The 24,230-nt window shown below is 42.3% G+C and overlaps 3 protein-coding genes across 3 annotated transcripts; 2 read left to right on the forward strand and 1 right to left on the reverse strand.

Annotated features, from left to right (window-relative positions):
• The first annotated feature begins 1,003 nt into the window (after positions 1-1,003).
• On the forward strand, positions 1,004-12,400 carry gnl2 (G protein nucleolar 2). Its single transcript, XM_068735990.1, has 16 exons — positions 1,004-1,201; positions 1,570-1,654; positions 1,767-1,861; positions 3,191-3,330; positions 4,737-4,921; positions 5,282-5,348; positions 5,434-5,592; positions 5,700-5,813; positions 6,623-6,751; positions 7,535-7,639; positions 8,007-8,165; positions 8,461-8,568; positions 8,667-9,124; positions 9,471-9,559; positions 9,821-9,900; positions 11,924-12,400. The coding sequence occupies exons 1-16, from the start codon at positions 1,138-1,140 to the stop codon at positions 12,065-12,067; spliced, it is 2,181 nt and encodes a 726-aa protein (XP_068592091.1). The 5' UTR covers positions 1,004-1,137; the 3' UTR covers positions 12,068-12,400.
• Positions 12,401-12,436: 36 nt separating this feature from the next.
• Positions 12,437-14,432, reverse strand: dnali1 (dynein, axonemal, light intermediate chain 1). Its single transcript, XM_068735991.1, has 6 exons — positions 14,204-14,432; positions 13,579-13,715; positions 13,325-13,494; positions 13,065-13,243; positions 12,643-12,807; positions 12,437-12,535 (listed from the first exon to the last, which is right to left on the reverse strand). The coding sequence occupies exons 1-6, from the start codon at positions 14,279-14,281 to the stop codon at positions 12,500-12,502; spliced, it is 765 nt and encodes a 254-aa protein (XP_068592092.1). The 5' UTR covers positions 14,282-14,432; the 3' UTR covers positions 12,437-12,499.
• Positions 14,433-14,761: 329 nt separating this feature from the next.
• Positions 14,762-17,647, forward strand: snip1 (Smad nuclear interacting protein). The gene is made up of 4 exons (XM_068736143.1): positions 14,762-15,046; positions 15,196-15,508; positions 16,048-16,577; positions 16,735-17,647. Exons 1-4 carry the CDS (start codon positions 14,886-14,888, stop codon positions 16,994-16,996), a joined length of 1,266 nt encoding a protein of 421 aa, XP_068592244.1. The 5' UTR covers positions 14,762-14,885; the 3' UTR covers positions 16,997-17,647.
• The last annotated feature ends 6,583 nt before the right edge of the window (positions 17,648-24,230 follow it).

Genomic DNA, 24,230 nt, shown 5'->3' on the forward strand with positions numbered 1-24,230 from the left:
TAAATAAAGAAACAGGGGAGTGTCTGGAAGAAAATTGTCCTGGGGATGAAAGAGTCATATTTGTTTATGAGCCCGACTGACGATGGGAAGAAACTGTACATGTGGCATGAGGTCTTGGTCCTGATGGACCTCCGCCTCCTGCCAGATGATAGGGACACAAACTTGTTCGCTTCAGGGTCCTTGAAGCGAACAAGTCCTGGAGGGACGGCAGACTGCAGCCGATCACCCTCTCAGATTGCCTCAGATTAAGGCATTGAATCAGCATTTACATCTTCAAGCTGGGAAAAAATACAGAAAACTGGAATAGCTAACTGAATAAATAAAATGTGAAAAATCTTTTGTAGGTGAACTGGGGAAACTTGGACTTATGATATCAATATTTTAAAAAATCCCTGCCACTTCCCTCATCATTAATTATTTTTTCTTGCCACATTTGAGCCAAAACACATACCACCTTGCTTCTTTCATCGAGCAAAACACATTTTTCTTACAAGTCGTATGCCTCCTGTGGCCCTCATGATTCACTTCGAACTGCAGAGAGCAGCCTCTCGGGAAATGGATGTCTGAAGTCAGCATGGGAGGCCATAGATATTCAGCAGGGCATGTTGCCATCAATACTCTAATAGAAACTGTATTGCACCCTCTTCTGGAATAAAAAGAGCATAGCAATGCGTTTTTTAACAACGTAAAGAGCAGTTGTATAGCTCTCGATCCTGTGGCGTCATTGTCCCCCCCAACATAGAAAACTAATTAATACAATGATATTTAACTTTACTTTCACACATCAATAATAACTCTACATAATTTATAGTTAATTTCAGAATACATACTCATATTGCTTAAAGTTTAGAAGAAGCCATTTCACATAACTTACTATTAAGAATTTTGCACACGGTATTTTATACAGTAGGTATGTACAGCGCATCCATTCTGTACAGTTTCTGGAGCTCTCTGGTTGGTTCTCGTCGCCGTCGCTCCTTTGATGACGTCCTTCCTGCTTCACCGTAACAGCACGTGTACGGTGTACAATTTAGAGCAGACGGGAATAACAGCATCTAAACCTCAGCTCTCAGACACCGTCGTGTGGGCTCTTGGTTTTATTTTTTCGGGGAAAGCTCTGCCGACTAAGCCGCCAAAATGGTGAAGCCACTGTTCAAGGGGAAAAGCTCGATAAACACATCGACGTCCAGCAGCAACCCTGGTGAGCTAAACCCCCATTAGCAACACCGTTTGTTTACAGCTAATGCTAATTGTGGCTAGCCAGTTCATAGTATGTTCTTGAAAAGACATTTGTGAGATTAATCTAGTTACTGACAATATGTGTGCAAGTGTTTCCAAATGAAACACACTATTTAAGTTAAGTTAACTCAATCTTACTTGAGCTACTTCTGTAATAAGTTGTACATTTAAATTTGACACTAAAGTATTAAACTTGTAGGGAAGGGCTTGTGTCAAGTTAAGCTGTCAGCTGCTGTTATTAATGTGACGTCTTCTGAAGCAGCGCTGATGTTCCTTGAAAAGTGTGTTGAGCAATTGGATTGTTAAATAAACTGTCCATTTATTTCACAGATCGAGCTAAAGGTGCTGGAGGGCAAAACATGAGGGACCGATCCACTATCAAACGTCTGAATATGTACAGACAAAAGCAGAGATGGTAATTGATGATAAAGATTCTCATTATTCTTATGGGCTGCTGGTTTTCAAAGTGGCAGAGAAATATAACAACAAGTGCTATAGTCACACTGACACTGATGTTCTGCTCCCAGTAATGACCGTGGGAAAGTCGTCAGACCTCTCCAGTTCCAGTCCACTGTGGCTCCAGGGACTGTAGCCAGAGTGGAACCAAACATCAAATGGTTTAGTAAGTGCACTTCCTTACCTTTTGTATATGTTGTGTATGTTAAAGCAATTTGGTCTGCCTTTTTGGAGGGGAAACACTTAAAGTGTTGCACTTATGTGGGGCTTTTGCATACTTGCTAGAAATGGAGCAACAACAACTTTGAGAGGGTAGTAGTGTTGGGGACGGTGCAAATCCTTTGTGAAATACTTTTTTTTTTGTGGTTTATAGATTGTGTCCGGTGATAAGTAAGACAACACTGAACACATGGATATATTTATATTAATGTTCCGGGCCACTTTTTTAAAAACCTGACCATGTTGGCAATATAAAAAATGTATTTCAAGAGCACAGTGTTAAATGTACCACTGCCACTAGCACTTTTTGTTGACTTTAGCAAGATGATACAATATTCTTTATTCAGATTCTCTCTGGCTTCCAGAGTGTGGTAGCATGTCTTCTAGGGTCTACAAAAAAACAACAAAAGCTATTTAAATAAAGAACAGTGAATGACAAGAGGAAGAGTCTGATGATGGAATCAAGGGCTGTCACTTTTGCAAAAATTTAAGTTTGAAAAATGAGAACAAACACACTTAAAAAAAATCATAAAATGTGTTGCAGAATTTACGTTCAGCATACCCCTTAACTTCCACCACAACGTTTTCATCTGTGACATCAAATTCAGAAATGCATACTCATGTTCTCATATGGTTTGGTGTCACGGTTGTCTGTTCAGCACAACTTACTAGTTCTCTCCCTTTTGTGTTCGCAGTAGAGCTGCACCGATACTGACTCAATTAGATGGATTGGGTATCATTATTTTATATCTATTTTGTTATATTTTGCTTTACAGAGTTAAGAAAGCAATATTTAAGTCAAGCCTGGTGTTGTCTTGCACATAGAAGAGTGTTCCCAGTGAGGCATACAAATTATTATGATATTGGCCGATACCCAAAGTCCAGGGACCGGGACTAAAAACGTTGGACCAATACATGACTAGTTAGCAGCAATAATAGCCGAGTGTACAGCAATAGGGAATGCACTGTGTTAGACAGACACTATGGCAGAAATATATACACTGTGTGAAGTTTTAATTGAAACAGAACAAGATTAATAAAACCTTATTCTGGTGTAAAAATGCACTTGTTAAATGGTTACTGGTGACATTCTCCTCAATGTGATGGCAGATATTGAGAGACATCTCATGATAACATAATTCATATGTGGACTTTTAATCAACACGTTTCAGTACTCCTGAAATTTGAAAAATAATCAAATAAAGGGTTATGAATATATATTTTTTTGAGAAAATAGGAAAACTGAAGTACACATGTTGTATTTTCTGTATTTCAGCAAATACCCGCGTGATCAAGCAGTCCTCCCTCCAGAAGTTCCAAGACGAGATGGGAGCCGTACAGAAGGACCCGTATCGTGTGGTGATGAGACCAAGCAAACTCCCCATGTCCCTCCTGCATGATAGAGTCAAAGCTCATGTGAGTATAACATGCAGAAAGCTCCTTTTACTGTAAAGGAAGAATTATTTCTTCTTTTTTTTTTTTTTTAAATCCTGTGCTGTCCACCTAATGGTCCATTTGTCCCAAGAAGGCTCTCCAGAGGTGATGTGTGATTGTTTCTAATGTAATGTAATGTAATGTTTCTGTGAATCAACACCTTTTAAACATTTTATTAAGCGTATACTAGCGTATAAAACTGTTGACGTTTTTACCTGGCTGATGTAATTTAGTGCAGAAGAGAATCGTGTTTTCCTCAGTGGCTTGTTTCTTTGGATGTTATGAGGTGACAGCAACATGGAGCCTCACTTTAATCCTCATTCTGCCCACTGTGACCCTGAGTGCACTGGCACCTGGCTTGGGAGAGTTTCACTCAGCCAGGCTTTAACTTTTCCACCCCACAACCAACACAATTCTGAATAACATCCAGTTCTTCTTTTCCAACATACCTTTTTTTAAATATATAGTCCCTCATGGAATTGAGCCATTTTCTCTAAATGTGAAGCAGTTAAAGATACTGATTAGTTTCCTTTACTTTCAGTTGTGTTATTCCCATTAACATTCTGGGTATATGTGACCTGCAGCGTCTCAGATCATTGTAGTGTTCATGCTTATGCGGAGCATTATTTTTCCCCAAGCAGTGAAGACCTCCCCATTTACCAACCGGCTAACAGCCAATTCATGTGAAAAACATTGCTCTTAAATCTGGATGTCGGACTGTTGATTGACCTGTTGACAGATGTTATTCCAAAAAGGCAGATGAGTTCAACCAGATTTTGTGGTTCCATAGGTGGAATGCATTATCAAAGAACTGGAGAGCCCTGTTGAAGATCTTGGTAGATAGCAACCTGAATCCTTAAAGATCATTGTTTCTGACAACCCTGTAAAATGTCTGCCCCCCCCATCTCTCATGGCAGTGTTGAAATAATAGAGGCATGACTTGTGATAAATATCATTGGAACACTTAATCGGTCCTGGCACCGGCGTAGCCGTTTCATTGGCATGGTTGTTGCATATTTGGTTGTTCTGTTTACTGTATGCATTTGTTCTGTGATTCTGTCTGAAACCTCTGGAACGACTGCATCACTTTGACTCTATCAAACCTTGGTTGTAACACAGACACAAACCTTTCCGCCTGCTTTGTGTCACAAAAGATTCATTCTGAAAATGTTCTTACCACAGATATCACACAAGGACACAACAATATATATATACAAATAAATAAATAAACCTGTGATGCAGTCTATATATTCAGAATGGCAGACCTATTTAGCTGTTAAATCTTATTCCTCATTTGAATATGCACTGAGCAGTTGTATTATGTAGGAAAAGTTCAACAGTCCGAGCTGTAAGTCTAATCCTTTTTACTTTTGTTTCTACACCTGCAGAACTCCAAGGTGCACATTCTAGACACAGAGGGCTTTGAGACCACATTTGGCCGTAAGGCTCAGAGGAAGAGGCCCAGTCTCATGGTGGAGGATGTGAAGGACCTCGTAGAAAAGGCTGAGGCCTCAGTGCTGACCTACGATGCAGACAAGGACAGAGACCTGGTGACTGAGGACACGGGGGTCCGGTAAGAGCCGTTAGAAGATATTCTAATCAATCCACAACTGGCTACTTTAACTGACCAGAAGCGTGGTTGCTGACTTTATATATTTAAAGCTAGAAATGCATTTATATGTTTTTGGGATGTCAGTCCACTCCCTTCTCCGGAATGCGGTTTCTCAAGAACGCCTTCGGGGAATTTCTCCAGATTTTGCTCAAACTTCCACTTGGACTCGAGGATGAACTGATTAGAATTTAGATGTCAAAGTTTACGGTCACTGTGACCCCACAAAATGCACTTTTAAACCAAAACTCAAGAATTGATAATGAATTGCTAATTATGACAATTTCAGGCACTGATGCTAGTTTTATTGTCATGTTGCAACAGGGAGGAAGTACGTGAGGAAATCTTCAAAAAGGGTCAGTCCAAGAGGATCTGGGGAGAACTTTACAAGGTATTGTTTCCATCCTCCTCTCAGCACTAATGTAGAGTTCACGTGATGGGGTCGTTTTGCATTCCTCTCTGTTTTCTTGTAATAGGTGATTGACTCGTCTGATGTCATCATCCAAGTGCTTGATGCCCGTGATCCCATGGGAACACGCTCCCAGAGCATCGAGAAATACATGAAGAAAGAGAAATCCTGGAAACATCTGATCTTTGTTCTAAACAAGTGTGACCTCATCCCCACCTGGGTCACGGTAAGAAATCTTCAACATGTTCATCTGCAGTCTCCATTTCATGTCTGTTTTTTCATAATATGATTTTAACAAGAATGTCTCTTTGTCGCCACTCAATTTCGATCCAGAAACGTTGGGTGGCTCTTTTATCCCAAGAGTACCCCACTCTGGCTTTCCATGCCAGCCTGACCAACTCGTTTGGTAAGGGCTCCCTCATCCAGCTGCTCAGGCAGTTTGGCAAGGTAAGCACATGGCTCAAACCATTTACTGCTCCAATAACAGTCCCAGATACCATAACCGTTCAGCTTATTGTCCACTCAGTGGAAACTGTTTATTTGCTTTTGGCCGTGGATGTTCAAATTTCACGCCCTGTGATTTATGAGTGTACTATTTACATAGATTGATTTATGAAAACGAAAACTATGAGCTATAATTTAGGATGCTAGTGCTTGGAGGTTGGTTCTCCGTCATCTTTTTGTTACATTATATCATATATCTCTAACCTGACATAAAATTAGCTCTACTCTAAAAGTAGACCTCAACATGCAATGTGACGTAGTGGCTGTGGAATGTAACGTGTTTGTGAAAGCGTGGGACTTAAAAGATCTGATAAAGTTTGATATTCAAATCAATTGAATGTTGGGATTTTAAAGAGGCAGTTATGAGAAAACTTCTATGGGTTTGTTTTCCTTGTAAAAGTTATTCTCTGGACTGCGTTCACCAAAGATTCTGGAGGTAACGAGATGAAAAACTTGTTCCAAAACAGCCTCCATAGTCCACCTCCGGGGACAGAAAAAGAAGTTAGCTACATCTCTTGTTTTAAAAGGTTTCGTGATTCTCTTGTTTACATAAGAAATCCTTTTAAAGATATCTTTTGGTATGTGTTTTGAACAAACTAAATTGTGGCTCTGGAGTGATGACAACTTCACTTGGTTTATTGCTAATGGCAACAGAGGCCCATCTTAAATTACCTCCCTGAACTGAGGACCAGACGGAGGTTGTTGTTGTTGAGGAAACACCACATTCTGACTTTATTTTTGGCCTCCCACAGCTCCACACAGACAAGAAACAGATCAGTGTGGGTTTCATTGGCTACCCTAATGTGGGAAAGAGCTCCGTCATCAACACACTGCGGTCTAAGAAGGTCTGCAATGTGGCACCCCTTGCCGGAGAAACAAAGGTACGTTTCCAGTCTCATCTCGGCCATGCAAACTAAATGTAGACATGTGAAGTCTAGCAACATTGAAAGCGTGTTTAGTTACCACTACACTGGAGAGTTCTGTAAAAAGGAATACAGGAAACAATTTTGAAATCCATTTTTTTTTTTTTTTTTTTAAGGAAAATTATGACCTGAATTCTAAAGGTTAAGTGTTCATATGAGTGCCTCTTGTTGAAAATCTTTCAACCTTTCCTGCCAGAAAGAATCGCTACATTGACGCTGCTAAGGCCTAGAATTAAGAATATGTAAAAAAAAATCCGACCAGTATTATACTCTACTAATAAAAAAAGGATAAGAGCAAAGAAGGGAAAGGTATTTTTGTGTATAGAGTGAGAAGGAAAGAGGAGTTTTGATTCAGTGGGAAGGTGATGTGCGGTAAGAAGATTCAGGTTCCTCTTCTTAACTTGGTAATTGCTGATGGCTGCAACAACAGAAGTAGTTGGCTCAGAGTTCTTAACTATATAACTGAAAATCTATGGAGAGACTGGGCCAAGAGAAAGAACAACAACCATTTTCATCCTTAATTTCCTCTGTCTGGGGCTGCTTATCCTGTTTTTTTTGGGGGGGGGGGGTCTTCTGCACACCCAGCCAGTGAATCTGAAGGGCCTGCTTCCAGCCCTCCTTTGTTTCTCACCTTGCCTTTCATTCTCACCACATACTGGCTGCATTTTGCCAAGATCTAACATCTCATGTGAACCTGAAATGATCATCATTCAGACAACACTAATCACCTTCCTTTTGTAGGTGTGGCAGTACATCACTTTGATGAGGCGCATCTTCCTCATAGACTGTCCTGGTGTCGTCTACCCTTCAGAGGACAGTGAATCTGATATTGTCCTGAAAGGAGTGGTACGTCTCTTTATTTTTCTTTATGTACTTAGGTTTTGTGATATGTGCCTCGCATACTTCTGCTGCATCCCAATACAATGGAGGTGAATCATTCAGATAAACAGCAGAAAGACGCACTGTCCCAGAGACTGTTGATGTGGGATCTTTGACAGCTCTAGTACCTGGAACCTAATGAACAAAGAATTGAGAGTGGATTCTTTTTGCTAGTACCCGGCTGTTAAAAAGTGTCTTAATTGGCTCCAATTCTGATCATCCAGGTCCTTTTTCCAGTTCCTAAGTTTAACATTTAGGCCATGTCGTCTGTAACTGAAAGGTTGCAGGTCCATATCTTAAACTGCACGCCTTCCTCTTCCCCGTCCTCACAAAGGTTCAAGTGGAGAAGATCAAGAACCCAGAGGATCACATTGGGGCAGTGCTGGAGCGGGCCAAGCCAGAATACATTCAGAAGACTTACCGCATCCCCACTTGGAACTCTCCTGAAGAATTCCTTGAGAAGCTGGCAATGCGCACTGGGAAACTTATGAAGGTCTGAAGCTTCCTCTTTCATTTTCTTGCTTGCGGGACATTAACAAGATACATACTTCAAACTGCTCTGCCTCAAGTTGGAATCTAGTTATTTATTATTATAAAAATGTAACAATATAACAGTATCATATCAGTATATGTACAAGTACAAATTTGAATTCCATTTTGTGAAGTGCAACACCAAATCCTTACGTAATACATCTGGTTTATTTTTGGCTTCCAGTTAAATAGCAACGTGTATGTGAACCACTAGTTTAAATCCTTAACTTGAGCAACCTATTCTTGGCATTCTGCAGGGTGGTGAGCCAGATCTCTCCACAGTCTCCAAAATGGTGTTGAATGATTGGCAGAGAGGACGTATCCCCTTCTTTGTGAAACCCCCTGGGCCTGAGGGGGATCAAGAGGTAAGACTTTATTCTGTTTTATCAGTAAATTACTTTTTCTCTTCACCAACCAGGGCCCTGTGTTTTCAACCTGTGTTTTGGGTCTGTTGTTTTTCTAGGGCAAGGGGCCGGTTGAAGGACCCTCAGCGGCCGTTGAGACTGTGCAGGAGGAACAGCCAGACAATCCGGATGCCATCTCGGAGGCACAGCAGCAGAGAAAGAAGGAGCAGGTCACGAAGATTCTGTCTAATGTGCGACAGAACTTTGGCAAAATCAACGTGGCACCGGAGTTCAACGAGGAAGACTTGGTTCCTGTGGAGATGCCTGACCTGGAGCTGTCTGACTTCTCTGGCTCTGATGGCGAGGAAGACGAGGAGGAGGAGGGCAGCGAGGAAGACGGGGCCAATGTTGAATCAGTTAGTGGAGAGACTGTGGACGCCGAGCCCGCAACCGCTCAGACTGGCAAAGCAAACAGCAACAAGAGTTCACGGGAGGTGATTCGTGAGCTGGATGAGAAGATCTCGAAGTATAAGCATTTCCTGAACCGAGCCAAATCCAAACGCTTCTCTGCAATCCGGTCAGTACGCTCTCCACCAAACCTCACTGAGCTATTTTCTTTGTTTTGCCCTAATTTCTTTGGTCCAGTGAAGTAACATGAAGTTGTCAGGCAGAGAGATGCCATGCGTTTGAGTTGGTCTGTGCTAACCAGCCTTTAAGCCCCCGAGGACTAGCAGTCATTAGTATTCATCTCTGATCAGTTGCCTGTTTTTATGACTTTTCCATGTCTTTGTGTTCTTTAATCTCATTAAATTTCAGCCCACACAAGTCCAGAAATGGCTGCATAGATAATCACTGTTCATTACAACCGAGCCCAACCATTCCCTTTGTTGGAAATGTGTTTACTTTTTTTCTTCTTTGGACAGGATACCCAAGGCGCTGTCTGACAAAGCGTTCACGGACATCAAGACTAAACAAGCGGCGGCAGAGCAAGCAAAGCAAGCACCGAAGAAAGGTAGTCAATCAGTGTGTTTGTCATGACTTTGTATGGTGCTGAAGGTAGATTTATTTTTTTAAATCTTTTTTTGGAAGATCAGATTTCCCAAAAAAACGTTCACAGTTTCTCAGAAACAACATAAAAAGCCCACAAGCATGCCATCTTACTGGTATGAGTATGCTTTATCCCAAGTTTGAATACTGACTTGAGGTTTTTGGTCAGGTTGACATTTGAGATCCAGCCAGGCACTGACTTACATTTATCTTTGTTTGAATTCAGATGCAACCCAGCAGAGCAAGAAGAGGAAAGCCGAGGAGGACAAGGAGTCCACCCAATCCCCCAGACTGACGTCTAAACAGGTATGCAGTGTTTGTCCTCTCTGATGTCAAGCAGATCTCTCTGTGTCGACGCGTTTGCTCAATGTCTACTCCTCTTTTGGAATGTTGGATCTCTTTAAATTCAAGAGTACAGTGTAGACCTGCTCTATATGAAAAGTGTCATCAGATAACCTCTGTTGTGATTTGGCACCACACACACACACACACACACACACACACACACACACACACACACACACACACACACACACACACACACACACACACACACACACACACACACACACACACACACACACACACACACACACACACACACACACACACACGGTCAAAAGTTTACATACACTTGTAAAGAACATAATGTCATGGCTCTCTTGAGTTTCCAGTTATTTCTACAACTCTGATTTTTCTCTGATAGAGTGATTGGAACAGATACTTCTTTGTCACAAAAAACATTCATGAAGTTTGGTTCTTTCATGACTTTATTATGGGTTAACAGAAAAAGTGATCAAATCTGCTGGGTCAAAAATATACATACAGCAGTGCTAATATTTGGTTACATGTCCCTTGGCCATTTTCACTTCAATTAGGCGCTTTTGGTAGCCATCCACAAGCTTCTGGCAAGCTTCTCGTTGAATCTTTGACCACTCCTCTTGACAGAATTGGTGCAGTTCAGTTAAATTTGATGGCTTTCTGACATGGACTTGTTTCTTCAGCATTGTCCACATGTTCTCAATGGGATTTTAAGTCACGACTTTGGGAAGGCCATTCTAAAACCCTAACTCTAGCCTGATTTAGCCATTCCATTACCACTTTTGATGTGCGTTTGGGGTCATTGTCCTGTTGGAACACCCAACTGCGTCCAAGACCCAACCTTCGGGCTGATGATTTTAGGTTATCTTGAAGAATTTGAAGGTAATCCTCCTTCTTTATTATCCCATTTACTCTCTGTAAAGCACCAGTTCCATTGGCAGCAAAACAGCCCCACAGCATAATACTACCACCACCACCGTGCTTGATGGTAGGCATGGTGTTCTTGGGGTTAAAGGCCTCACCTTTTCTCCTCCAAACATATTGCTGGGCATTGTGGCCAAACAGCTCGATTTTTGTTTTGTCTGACCACAGAACTTTCCTCCAGAAGGTCTTATCTTTGTCCACGTGATCAGCAGCAAACTTCAGTCGAGCCTTAAGGTGCCGCTTTTGGAGCAAGGGCTTCCTTCTTGCACGGCAGCCTCTCAGTCCATGGAGATGCAAAACACGCTTGACTGTGGACACTGACACCTGTGTTCCAGCAGCTTCTAATTCTTGGCAGATCTGCTTTTTGGTGGTTCTCGGTTGACTCTTCACCCTCCTGACCAATTTTCTCTCAGCAGCAGGTGATAGCTTGCGTTTTCTTCCTGATCGTGGCAGTGACAAAACAGTGCCATGCACTTTATACTTACAAACAATTGTTTGCACTGTTGCTCTTGGGACCTGCAGCTGCTTTGAAATGGCTCCAAGTGACTTTCCTGACTTGTTCAAGTCAATGATTCGCTTTTTCAGATCCATGCTGAGCTCCTTTGACTTTCCCATTGTAGCGTTTGTATCCAATGAGCCCTATTTAAATGGCCTCAGAGAAGTCACCAGCTGTAGTCACTCATAATCACTCACAAGAAGTTAAGAGGCCATGCTATGAAGCTCATTTCATTGACACAACTTTCTAAGTCACCAAAATTGCTAATTCATGTTGCTGTATGTATATTTTTGACCCAGCAGATTTTGTCACTTTTTCTGTTAACCCATAATAAAGTCATGAAAGAACCAAACTTCATGAATGTTTTTTGTGACAAAGAAGTATCTGTTCCAATCACTCTATCAGAGAAAAATCTGAGTTGTAGAAATAACTGGAAACTCAAGAGAGCCATGACATTATGTTCTTTACAAGTGTATGTAAACTTTTGACCACAACTGTGTATATATATATATAAATATAAACTTTCTGATGTAACGGGAATGAAGTTGCTCATGTTTTCCCCTCTGTTCTCTTTATCCATCTCTACAGAGACGAGCAATGGACCGTGCTAAGAAGACGAAGAAAGTTGGTGTGCGCTATTACGAAACACATAATGTGAAAAACAAGAACAAGAACAGAAAGGCCCCAGCATCGGCCAAAGAAGGCCAAAAGGCCAAACGACCAAAGCACTAGACTGGAGTCGTGAAACTCAACATTTGTAATAAATCTTTATTTAAACTAGCCCAAAAGAACACGCTTTTATTGATAGTGTAGCGTTGATAGAAGGTGGAATGCTGACTAATTGTTCAATGGTCTTTATCAAGTGGCCACTTGATGCCTTATCATGACCGTCTCTCTGGGAAAATGACTGTTTGCATCTTTCCTTCTCGACTTTCAACTGTTTTTGAATGACATTTAATTCATCATTTACAGGTGTAATGCTTTCTTGATGTTCAAGGTAAAGGTACAGTTATTGTGAACTGTACTTGTCATGCCATGCTGTAATAAAATACTTGTTAATTACAATCGGTTAAGTTTATATTCATTCACCATTTAGAAACGAGACAAAGAACAAATATAACATTCTGTACTTGGAAATGGAGACCCGGTTCTTGTTTGGCGAAGTTAATTCTTTGGTGTAAGGATCTTTTCCAGTTGGTTCTGAATAGGAAGACAAATGTAAAAATCTTAAGTCAAGAGAACAAAGCTGCTATTGGTTCTGAATCTAAAAGATGGTTTTTCTTTGGTACATAAAAAAGAAACGTCACCTTGAGCTGCTGGTTGGTTCTCTTCAGGAACTGAATCTCTTCAGTGAGCTTCTTTTCCTCCAACTGTCGCGTTTCGTTTTCTCTCTTTTTAAAAGTTTCATAGATGGCTCTCTGCTCGTCCAGTTGCTTCTTGAGGTCCTCTTTCTCCTCCTCCAGATCAGAAATCTAAGCATGTGAAAAGATATACTTGTACGTCAGTTATGCAAAGAGCACTACCGCCATCCTTATTTTACACTCTTACAGTGAAATGGTGCTCTCTGCTGGATACCGTACTGAAAAACAGTTCATAACTATATTCCTATGGCTTCAGATGACTAACAAACTGTAATCTCTTATCTATGACGTGCTGCAAACATTTCAGATTTTGAGCACTTTGTGTAATTGTTTGTTGTAAGTCATAATAAATGACTAAATGTCCTTACAGTCTTCACCATGTCAGCCTTGCCCTGCTCAGCCTGCAGTGCTTTCCTTATTCCAAAAGCCACGCTGCTCTCATAGAGTGTCTGGTAGGCAACACTAGTCATCTGAATCTCATCTCTGACCCTCAGGAGCAACAGACCCCTCTCAGCGCAGTTGATGGTCACCTGTCTGATCAGCTCATCTGAAAGAAATAGAAAATTAGGAGAATAGGACAATTGAGTTGATGTGGGTGAAATCGCCACTATCTCAGCCTCCTTCCTACCAAAGCACTGAGAATAAAGCTTCCTGCGGACGGGACAGATTCCTGTTTCTCTGGCCAGCCACTGCTGCAGCTTTGTGTCCAGCAGTTCCTCTAGGCGAATAACGTCTGTTCTGGTACTAGGTGCACTCGACACATGCTGCATCCACAGTTGGTTTCCCTCCATCCATTCCCTGCAACCGCAGAAGTTGAGATAAATGAGAGCGTGGTTTGTACTTGTTGAAGAACGTTATATTGTTGATGGTATGGAGCTATACCTGGGTGGAAGGATGCTGTTCAGGATCTCCTCGTTTCCCTGCTTCAGGGGATCCGCAGTTGCTGATTTTGGTTTAGGAGGGGGCGGAACAGGGTTAGAGATAGCAGGCTGCTGAGGGCTCACTCTCAAAGGCCGTCCCTGTAGTGAAACATAATTGACGTAACACATTATATATTGCATGCTAAATGTTACCTGTAATAATATTTTTTTTTTTAAATAGCTGATACCTTTTAATATACTGCCTTGTCACTCATACATTGACAGACCTGTAGGACAGTAGGCTACCGTTGTCCAGTCTTGCCGATGTTGCCAGACAGAGACAAAGTCAAATAGTTGCTGCAATTTCAATGCAGGCAGTGAGTGCTACAGCTTATATGTCCCTCCACCTTTTTTTTTTTTTTTTTTTCAGTTTACAGACTTATATCACCTTTCAGTAATGGGAATATAATCAAACTTGTTCCTGTAAAAACATGTTTACAGTTTTGTAAATTACTATTTCTACCTTAATACACATAAATGACTCGCATGACATCTTTAAGCTTTATAAGTACATTCTTTTTTTACCTTTTATGATATACAGTCGTTATACGTTAACGTTACTCTTTACTATGTAACGTTAAACTCACCTTTGGTGATTTTCTGTCCGTGTTTTTGATCAGAACGGGATTGTCGTATTTCACGAGAGACTCGCCTGGTGTAATCATTGTGTGTCGTCTGTTAAAAGAATTAAACTATACACTAAAAACCAGAAGCGTCTCGCTGTGAAGCTTCAGTTACAGAAATATCGATGTTGTTGGTAACAAAAAGTTTATGCTAACTGTTTAAATTGTCATGGCAACAGCGTCCCAGGGTACCATTTTAATGTGTCCGAGTGGAATCGGTGGTTTGGTTCACAAACGCGCTCATTTTGGAGACTCCTGTTATAAATATATAATAATCAGCATAACAAACGAAGACCGCTGGCTGTCCACTTGGTGTGAGTTCAATGACACGTCCCTTTTACGGCTTACAATGTGCCTTGGGAGTTTTAATAAATGTTCTTTTATTAAAAAAAAAATTGCGTAATTTTTAACAACACCCGTTTAATTCAGAAACACCGTTAATGGGAGACTCGTTCATACGGAACCAAAAGTTGGTTGCGTCCCTGTTGACAGAAATTCTCGGCGCACCCCCGGAAGCGGAAGTGTGTAATTTGAGCACAACAGTCGAAGTTTTGTAATCGTTAGCTTTTGTTGTCACACGCCTTTGATTTGGACGGCGATGTGTGTTTAGATAAATAACGGTTGGATTGTTATACATATTATTAGAATGACCAAAGAAAAGCGACATAAGAGAAGGGAATCACCGGAGCGGGAGCCCAAAGTTAAGGTAAAGCAGGAGCAAGTGAGCCCCGTTAGGCCACAGACATCACGCCGCTCGAGGTCGAGATCCAGCGGAAACTCAAGTCCTCCGAGAAGACGAGCGAGCAGGTATTTTTGATCACCATGTCACTTAGTGTTTACTTTTAGTTCTGCTGTGTGTTTTTACTTTGACGGACACCTCAGTGAGTTTTTCCGCTAACTTAGTCTTTATTTACGCGTTAGCTACATTTAAACCTCTTTTTGTATTCTTCGTGTAGATCACCCGCCAGGACGAGGGACCGCTCACCTGCCAGAAGAGAGACATCTCCCGCCAGGACGAGGGACCGCTCACCTGTTCGAAGAGAGACATCTCCCGCCAGGACGAGGGACCGCTCACCAGCCAGAAGAGAGACATCTCCCGCCAGGACGAGGGACCGCTCACCAGCCAGAAGAGAGACATCTCCCGCCAGGACGAGGGACCGCTCACCAGCCAGAAGAGAGACATCTCCCGTCAGACGAGGCAGCAGATCACCCAGAAACAGAAGAAGTCGCTCTCCCCCACATCGTGGTGCTGATGTCAAAATAAAACGGGTGATTAGGTTCTAAATTAGGAAAAAAAAAAATGCTCACATTGCTATTGACAGATACCACTTTTCATCAGTATACAGGTATTTTGACACATGGCTGTACCATAATATGCTAATTCACAACTTCGGAAAAAAATCAATACACAAAAACAGTGTTTAACAATGGTTGTTCAAACAGAGCCAATATTTGGCTACAGTGGGCCGGATAGCATTACTACTTTTAAGGCATTAGCACATGATAACTGCCTACATGTGGTAATTATATGTAATAGTCTCATGATTACGGTCTTAAATGGTGTATGTCAAGGTGATGTTTTAGCTCTTACTGTAATTACAATATAACTCACCATTTACAAGTGGCATTCGTCAGAACAACATTGTCATCGGTGTCATATGCCAGATACAACAATGACATAACAATGGCCACTCCATCTTGTCCCTCCGACTGAAGGTAATACAATATATGGTAATGCCTGTAAACAACTAACTGTGCAAGCTTGACCTGGACTAATAATCGTCTTCTTACCAAAAAAATCCTCTCAGGAGCGGGAGGAGCATCGGGCCAGTGGTGATGAGCGGCGGAGAAGGAACGACCAGCCAGAGGAGAGGCGGAGCAGGTGGGAATCAGACAGACCGCGGGAGAGAGACAGCGGCAGGGACAGGCCGAGAGAGCGAGGCGCACTTGGCTCTCAACAAGCTGAGAGGCAGCAGAACGATGAGCGGCGCAGAGAAAACCGCCAGCGGCGTGAAGAAACCCAAGAACCGGATATGGGAGAGTCTGAAGGGGGGAGTGACCCACCTGTTGAGAAAGAGAAGCCCAACTTTGAACTGTCGGGGGCTCTAACAGAAGACACAAACACATTCCGGGGCGTGGTGATCAAGTACAACGAGCCACCCGAGGCCCGCATTCCAAAGCGCAGATGGCGGCTGTACCCCTTCAAGAACGACGAGCCCCTTCCCGTCATGTACATTCACAGACAGAGTGCCTATTTGTTGGGGCGTCAGCGAAAAATTGCTGATATCCCCATTGACCACCCATCCTGCTCCAAGCAACATGCAGTATTCCAGTATCGGTAAGAATAGCAATTATCAGCTTTTACTTTGCTTTACTTTACAACTTCAATCCGTGTGATTTGCACAAAATTCCACTCCATGTTGCATTACTCTTTGATGATTTTGTTGCTGTGTTAGTAACTCTCTCTGTCTCTCTTTCTGCCTGTATTTCCGTAGACTGATGGCGTTCACACGCGCAGACGGCACCAGTGGCCGCAGGGTAAGGCCTTACATCATTGACCTGGGTTCCGGCAACGGCACCTACCTGAACAATCAGCGCATCGAAGCCCAGCGCTATTACGAGCTCAAAGAGAAGGATGTCATCAAGTTTGGCTTCAGCAGCCGCGAGTACGTCCTCCTGCATGAGTTTTCAGATACGAGCGAGGTGGACACCAAGGCGGAGGGGGAGGAGGAAGATGATGAGGGTCTCGATGAGTAAATTGTTTTCCATAAACTACAATTCCCAAGTTCCTCCAGATTACACAACATCACCGTCACTGTTAAACAAAATAGCTGTTTCGGTAGGGAATGGAACCGGTAAATGTGGGACTTTAATACAATGGAACAAGGCTGGTTTGTATATTCTGTAATTACTGAACTATTGCTTAAACCTGCCACAACTGTCTCAAAGAAGACTTCCTATTCTCAGGTTGATTGTGTCATGTCTGTGTGACGCGTGACTGATCTCACATCTGACAGTGCTCACAATACAAAGTGCTCGGTGCCAGATAAAGATACCTTGCTAAATACAATAGTTAATTATATATTTTTGGATCACAGCACTCAGTACAAAGTTTAGCAGGAGACTAATCTCTTGTCTATGTCCCAGCTGTATATGTCAATGTACGATACGTGGAATGTGAATCGCATATTGTCAGAGTAAAACATTACAGACATACAGCTTGTAATGATATTGCCTTTTTTTGTTTGCTTTTGTAGTGCAGGGAACAAATGGGTGTATTATGCGTTTCCTTGCGCCAATGCTGTGTGTATTTACAGACGTACCCTTTTTTATTTTTCTGTTCTGAAGCCGACAGCATTCATAGTAAATTTTCATTCATGTACTGTAAATAAAGACAGTGAAAATTTGGATTGGAGTTGAGAGTTTTAATGTAGACACCTCATCGGAGCTTTGCACATGATGTCATGTGTTTATTTTACAATTTTCTATTACAGGTTAATAAACAAAATAAATATGTACTGGACACAGATCTTTGCTACATATCTACTTTTTGTTTTTTTTGGTTTAGTTTGGTCTGGGCTTGGAACTGGAAGCCTATAAGCTTTCCTCATACTGCAATGGACTGGAGAATATTATAGGAATCTGGCCTTAAATGTGCAAAAGTCTCAGGGACGTGCGGTCAGGGGAGGCAGGTGAGACAGAGCCTCACCTGTCATCATGAAAAGTAAAAAATAAATAATGCTAAAATAAATATTAATATTTCTCTACTGATCTGTGCTATAAATGTAATTTCTGTATGATTCCAATCATTTCAAGCATTTCTATAATCAAAATTGCTGAATTAGCGCATATCCTGTTTAAAACAGAGAGGAGACAGTGAGGTGAGGCAGTGACGAGCTGTTCCTCACCTCAGACTGAATCCCTCACTAACTGGGTTGAGCGTGTGCCTTTTGCTTTCTCATTGTTTGTCACCACTGTAATATTTGTAGACACTTTTATTATATGTCCTTTCTTTACATAGAATATGTAATGTATTTCACGTGTGTGTAGAACATATTTAGTGTTGCTGATCTGACATTAAACCGCAGTGAAAAAGCACAGATGGGCAAACAGTACCTCTGCCTCAAAGAAGAGGGCGTGCGAGAGCCCACAGGTCGGTTCATGCTTGTTCTGTTGTTGCTCTTCTTCTACACTTCTCTTCTTCTTATATTTTGCTTTGACCACAACAATGTAAGATTCTATATTCAAGCTTAAAAATGTCTCAAAAAACAAGGAAATATGAACAAATCAACAGCAATTCAACGTCGGACAGGTAAAGTAACCTTTTATGTGTTTGTTGTTCTCTTTATACATCCGGGGTTGTTACACAGATTGTCGCGGAATCTCACGGTTTTCTTGTGTGGCGCCCGCGAGCGCTCCGCTTCTGAAACGCTCCCGGTGGAATCAAATATGTACTTTACCTATGTGTGTGTAAATAATGCTGATATGAAATATGACAAACAACCAGTAGTCAATGTGCAAGCTGCCAATTGAATGGTGATTTAAGCTTCTCTATTGGGTTCATATATTTGTAAACCTGACTTATGTAGTGTCAGTGCCTCACCAGCCACGAACGGGGTCGTTGGGAGAGGTGAGGAGGCAGGGGGTGTAGAGGAAGTAAGCTTATCTGCAGTAGAACACATTCAGGTCGTCAGCCAGTAGGTGATTGTCCTCAGTGGGAGGGGGTCTCCTGTAGTTCGTGAGTACTTACTAATGATGATTAAAAGCACTCCTGAAGAAAGTATAAAATATCACAAAGTATAAAAATGTCACAAAATATACACTTAAGTAATGTATTATATGTTTACAGTATATTCACTTGTAGAGGATAGTATATGTGTACCATATGTTACTTACAGAAGTGTTAAACCATAAAATCATAATCATTGAATGCATTAGATTAGGAGTATAGTTACTGAATGTTTAGAGTCAGAAGGAGAAGCGAGGGTTTCAGAGATCTATCACGACCATATATGGAGTTTAGATGAGTCGGAGCGGAATCGGCATCAAGTGGAGACAGGACCGTGGTCAAGAGAGGGTGTCGGGTGCATCAGTTTTACAAAGAGGAGAACAGTTCGGACCAGCGGACACTATTCAGACATTATCCAGATCATCACTTAGACCAATAGTGAGCATTGTCTGAGGCCAGGAGGAGACAATTGAATTTCAGCCAGTCCCTGAAGCTGATACTGGATTTTGAAAGTAAACCACTGACTTTCGGGTATAAAAACATTGTTCGGAGAGAAGTTATTTAGTTCTTGGCGATCCTTTTCTACAGTTAACTGGCGTTTTGTCGGCCTGTTGGAGGAGAGTGTTTGAACTCGGCTTCGCAAATCCTTACTATTGATAGTGTAATTCAGTTTGTGACTGTCTTTTAGCTTCTGTGAATTATTAAATACTGTTTTATTGTAAACCGGATCCAGCTGACTTTTTGGCGTGACTTCGTTGCTCAAACAACATCAGAGCCAGAGGCAAGGTGAGGTTAACCACCTTTATAGTTCCTGGCCTGGTTGTACCGGATCCTGTCCCCATGTCTGTAGGCCTCCTCCTTAGCCTGACGAAGCTGCCTGAGTCCTGCAGTAAACCAGGGTTTATTGTTGTATGTGCAGAAGGTTTTAGTCGGCACACACACATGTCCTCACAAAAACTGGTATACGATGTCACAGTGTCAGTGAGCCCAAAAACGGAGAAAAAGTTTGACCACCTCAACAAAGCCAAGTGGACACAAGATCGCCTCAATGAAAAGTAGTACAAATAAGAGTAAAGTGAGCTAGATCGTTGCCACACCCAGGGTCCAGTGAAGTCCCAAATCCTATAAACAAAAGTATTTCCAAATCGATTTTGGAAAATGCTACATTAAGAAGAGAACGCTTGAAATACCTGCAAGGGTTGTGTTTATTTTTTTATTTTTTTAAACACATTTAAATATATATATATATATATCTTAGTGCAAACAAAGCTATATATTAAACATTCATTTCTTCTTTTTAAACATGTCCTTATTGCCCTGACAAAGAACTTGCGGATTCTCTTCAGCCAGCTCTTCTTAACTTTAGCAGGTGACCCATCAGTGGCCGGCGTCTCCTCAGCAGGACTGGCTGCACCATGGCTGACCGAGGGTTCAGCTGAGCCAAAAGCCTCTATGACTCCAGCAGCTGCTGCTCCATCAATTGAGCGAGGAGTATTTGTAATATCATCACAGGAGCAAAAAGCAGCTGAGCGTGCGCCATTTCTACACGGTGGGGCTGAAGCCTCATCATCAGAAAGAAGTTCCTTTTCTGATTCATCCGTTGGGCAGACCAGCATTTTATGGAAGCACTCGTTCACACTGAATAACAGAGGACAATCAATGGGTGAGTCAGTCCATCAGAGTGCAAATCTATTCAACCACGCCGCTACCGGACACGTAACTTACTACAAGCTGGTGTCCAGATCGTCCACCAGATGAGCCATTGTGATGAAGGGCCTCTGGAGAGCCTTCTCTGGAGTGATCCTCTTCTCAGGGTTCATATGGAGAAGGGATTTCAGGAGTCTCACAAACGCTCTTTGGTCCTCCAGCTCAATGGATTCCTGCATCTCTGTGTCGAGCTGGATTTGAAACAAAGTATTCTGTTAATCTGCTTCCTCTTAGCGACACAGCAAATTTGTATTAATGAATCATTTCCTCATGAAATGGGAATCATTTCCTCATGAAATGGAGCACTTACCGTTATCAGGTCATCCAGGCTTTCAAAAGACCTCTTCCTTATTCGAGACTCAATGCCGGTTTCACACTGGTATTCCCTCTGGGTCTGCAGGAACCAAATATATGAGTCAGATACTTCTTCCTCAGTGTGCTAACCATTTCAAAGAGCTGTAGTCTAATAGGTAGACAACAGGTTAACATACCTTTAGGCACCATGTTGGGCTGCCAAAGCGCTGCTTCACCTTAAAGTAGTTGTAGCTGTAAGTGTCAGCTGGCTGGCCCAGTGTGTCAACAATGTCTCTTATCTGGAGAGAGGATATAAAGAATCGCATCAGCCGACATCCTACATCACATGTGTCTGGGATAGTTTGTAACAGGCTGTGCATTTAAATCCAGATACATTTGGCTACTTACAGACTGTTACTCGCAGTGTATTGCAAGCGGGTGGTTGGCGAGATACATCCACAGGAGCAAGCAGCTGAGACCCCACATGTCTATGGCCTCGGAGACGGGGAGACCCAGGGTGACTTCGGGGGCCCTGTGTTTTGCGCACAAGAATCACAAGAGCTGTTAAACACAAAGGCAGCAACCTCTGATCGATCATGTTTGATCTTAAGCACACACAACTGCAGACATGTTCAAAGAGGAGCTCTGTAGATCGAACCTACCTGTAACCCAGAGGTTGGACTAAACACCCACGTAAATTCTCGGGGGTGGAGAACGACACGCCGAAGTCTATTAGTTTCAACCTGAAGGGCTCTCCAAGGTGATCTTCCAGCATTATATTGTCTGACTTCAGGTCTGAGTGAACCACACCGATGCCTTTCAGGGCGTCTAAGGCCGTCAGCAACTGCAGAGACCGAGGAGGGAATGTGGACGATTGTGCGGAAGAAACACGTTTATGAGCACAGGCATCATGCTGTTTAAATATATAAGTTTTAAATATCTAACTTCTTCCTATTCTGACTAGGGATGGGTATCGTTTGGGTTTTTTCCGATACCGGTGCTAAAACGATACTTTTAAAACGATACCGGTGCCTAAACTGTGCCTGAACCGATACTTTAAAAAACAAACACACAAAGCGACGATTGACGACATCAAAGAAAGGCTTTTTTTTATTGCCAAGGCAATTTGTTTTCTTCAAATTGAACAATATATTAACTGTTTGAAGTATACTATAAATATAAATAAATACAAAACACTTGGCTTCAAACTACAGCTTCAAACTTTTTAACTTCAAACTATGAACAATATATTAACTGTTAACAACAGTTTACAGTATACTTAAATAAATATAAATAAACTTCAGCAATTCTTTTGCAGAAATATGAGCATATTTACCTTGGCGCCGAAAGGAAGCACCGAACGTATTTCAATCGACTCGGGCACCGAAAGGAAGCACCGAACGTTATTTCAGTCGGCTCAGGCCCCGAAAGGAAGCATCGAACCTATTTCAGTCGGCTCAGGCACCGAAAGGAAGCACCGAACGTATTCCAGTCGGCTCAGGCACCGAAAGGAAGCACCGAACGTATTTCAATCGACTCAGGCACCGAAAGGAAGCACCGAACGTATTCCAGTCGGCTCAGGCACCGAAAGGAAGCACCGAACATTATTCCAGTCGGCTCAGTCACCGAAAGGAAGCACCGAACGTATTCCAATCGACTCAGGCACCGAAAGGAAGCACCGAACGTATTCCAGTCGGCTCAGGCACCGAAAGGAAGCACCGAACGTATTCCAGTCGGCTCAGGCACCGAAAGGAAGCACCGAACGTATTTCAGTCGGCTCAGGCACCGAAAGGAAGCACCGAACGCATTCCAGTCGGCTCAGGCACCGAAAGGAAGCACCGAACGTATTTCAGTCGGCTCAGTCACCGAAAGGAAGCACCAAACGTATTTCAATCGACTCAGGCACCGAAAGGAAGCACCGAACGTATTCCAGTCGGCTCAGGCACCGAAAGGAAGCACCGAACGTATTTCAGTCGGCTCAGTCACCGAAAGGAAGCACCAAACGTATTCCAGTCGGCTCAGGCACCGAAAGGAAGCACCAAAATCTGCGTTGCGTTTCGGTCCGGTAGGCACCGGTTGTATAGGAACCGTATTGGCACCGGTTTTCGGTACCCAACCCTAATTCTGACTGAGCATATTGCCAGTACTTGTTAACAGATATCAGAGCCTTTACCTGCTGTGCAATCGGCTGTATCTCACTGAGAGACAGTGGCTTGCCGCGTCTCTCAGTCAACAGTTCATGAAGACTCCGGTCTAGCATCTCAAAGGCCAGACAGGTTTGACCTTTGACTTCAAACTTCTGAAGGAACTGGGCCACGTTGGTCTTGACTGGGTCAAGAGCGGCCACTGCTTTGAGCATTGTTATCTGTGGAGAAAAGAAGACGAATTACACAACATGGTATCACCAGCTCATTTCATAAAATCTAAGTAAGAAAATGAGTCGAAAAAAGATAATTACCAAAAAATAAAGAAATGATCCTACCTCTCTTTCATTGGCTAAGCTATTCTCTGTTTTTAAGATCTTCAGGGCCACTTCCTTTGATGTGTTTACATTTACACATCTGGCTACTTTTCCAAAGGACCTTTTACTTTTGAGCTGCTGTCTGCCATGAATCTTTGCATGTCAACTATTAATTTAAAAATATAGTATTTTTGAGAATCAATCCAGTATCACTAAGCTATATACAAAAGTAAACTTGCGATGCTAAAGTGTACCGATATTTCTGAACACCCCTGACACATACAGTTACTAGTCTGTCCTTCAAGGAGAGAAATAACCCTCAGGTTTTTAATTTCTCAAGTATTCAAGCTTCTTTCAAGAACATATGCAAATACACATGAGACAATGTCCAATGAAAATACCCAGTCATACAGTCAGAAAGGAACTGTTAATGGAGCACAGTGGTCCAGCATTGCAGGTGGTGAGTTTAATAATTGAACATTATTCCTCAGTAACAGTGTCTCAGTGTTGATTTCTGACTCTGAAATATAAATGAGATGTCAGATGAAGCCACTAGGGGTCGCTGTAAGGCCAGTCACGATAGAAAATCAGGGAAGCAGTGAGGAGGAACCTCTGAGAGGTGGAGGGTGAAAGATCAGCACGGCTTCTCATAGACTTCTGGGTAAAGCAGTTTTGTTTTTGTCTCTCTATCACGCATGCAAGACTTCAACCATCTTCACAGCAACTGTTTTGAGGTGACTGTGGAGCTGGGTTGTGATAAATTCCCCGCTGAAGAGGAATTGTTTACCGTCTGGGAAGAA

The sequence above is a fragment of the Cebidichthys violaceus genome, unplaced genomic scaffold (genome assembly GCF_023349555.1).
Source record: "Cebidichthys violaceus isolate CVI_PGR_0920_01 unplaced genomic scaffold, fCebVio1.0.p SCAF_7, whole genome shotgun sequence".
NCBI lineage: Eukaryota > Metazoa > Chordata > Actinopteri > Perciformes > Stichaeidae > Cebidichthys > Cebidichthys violaceus.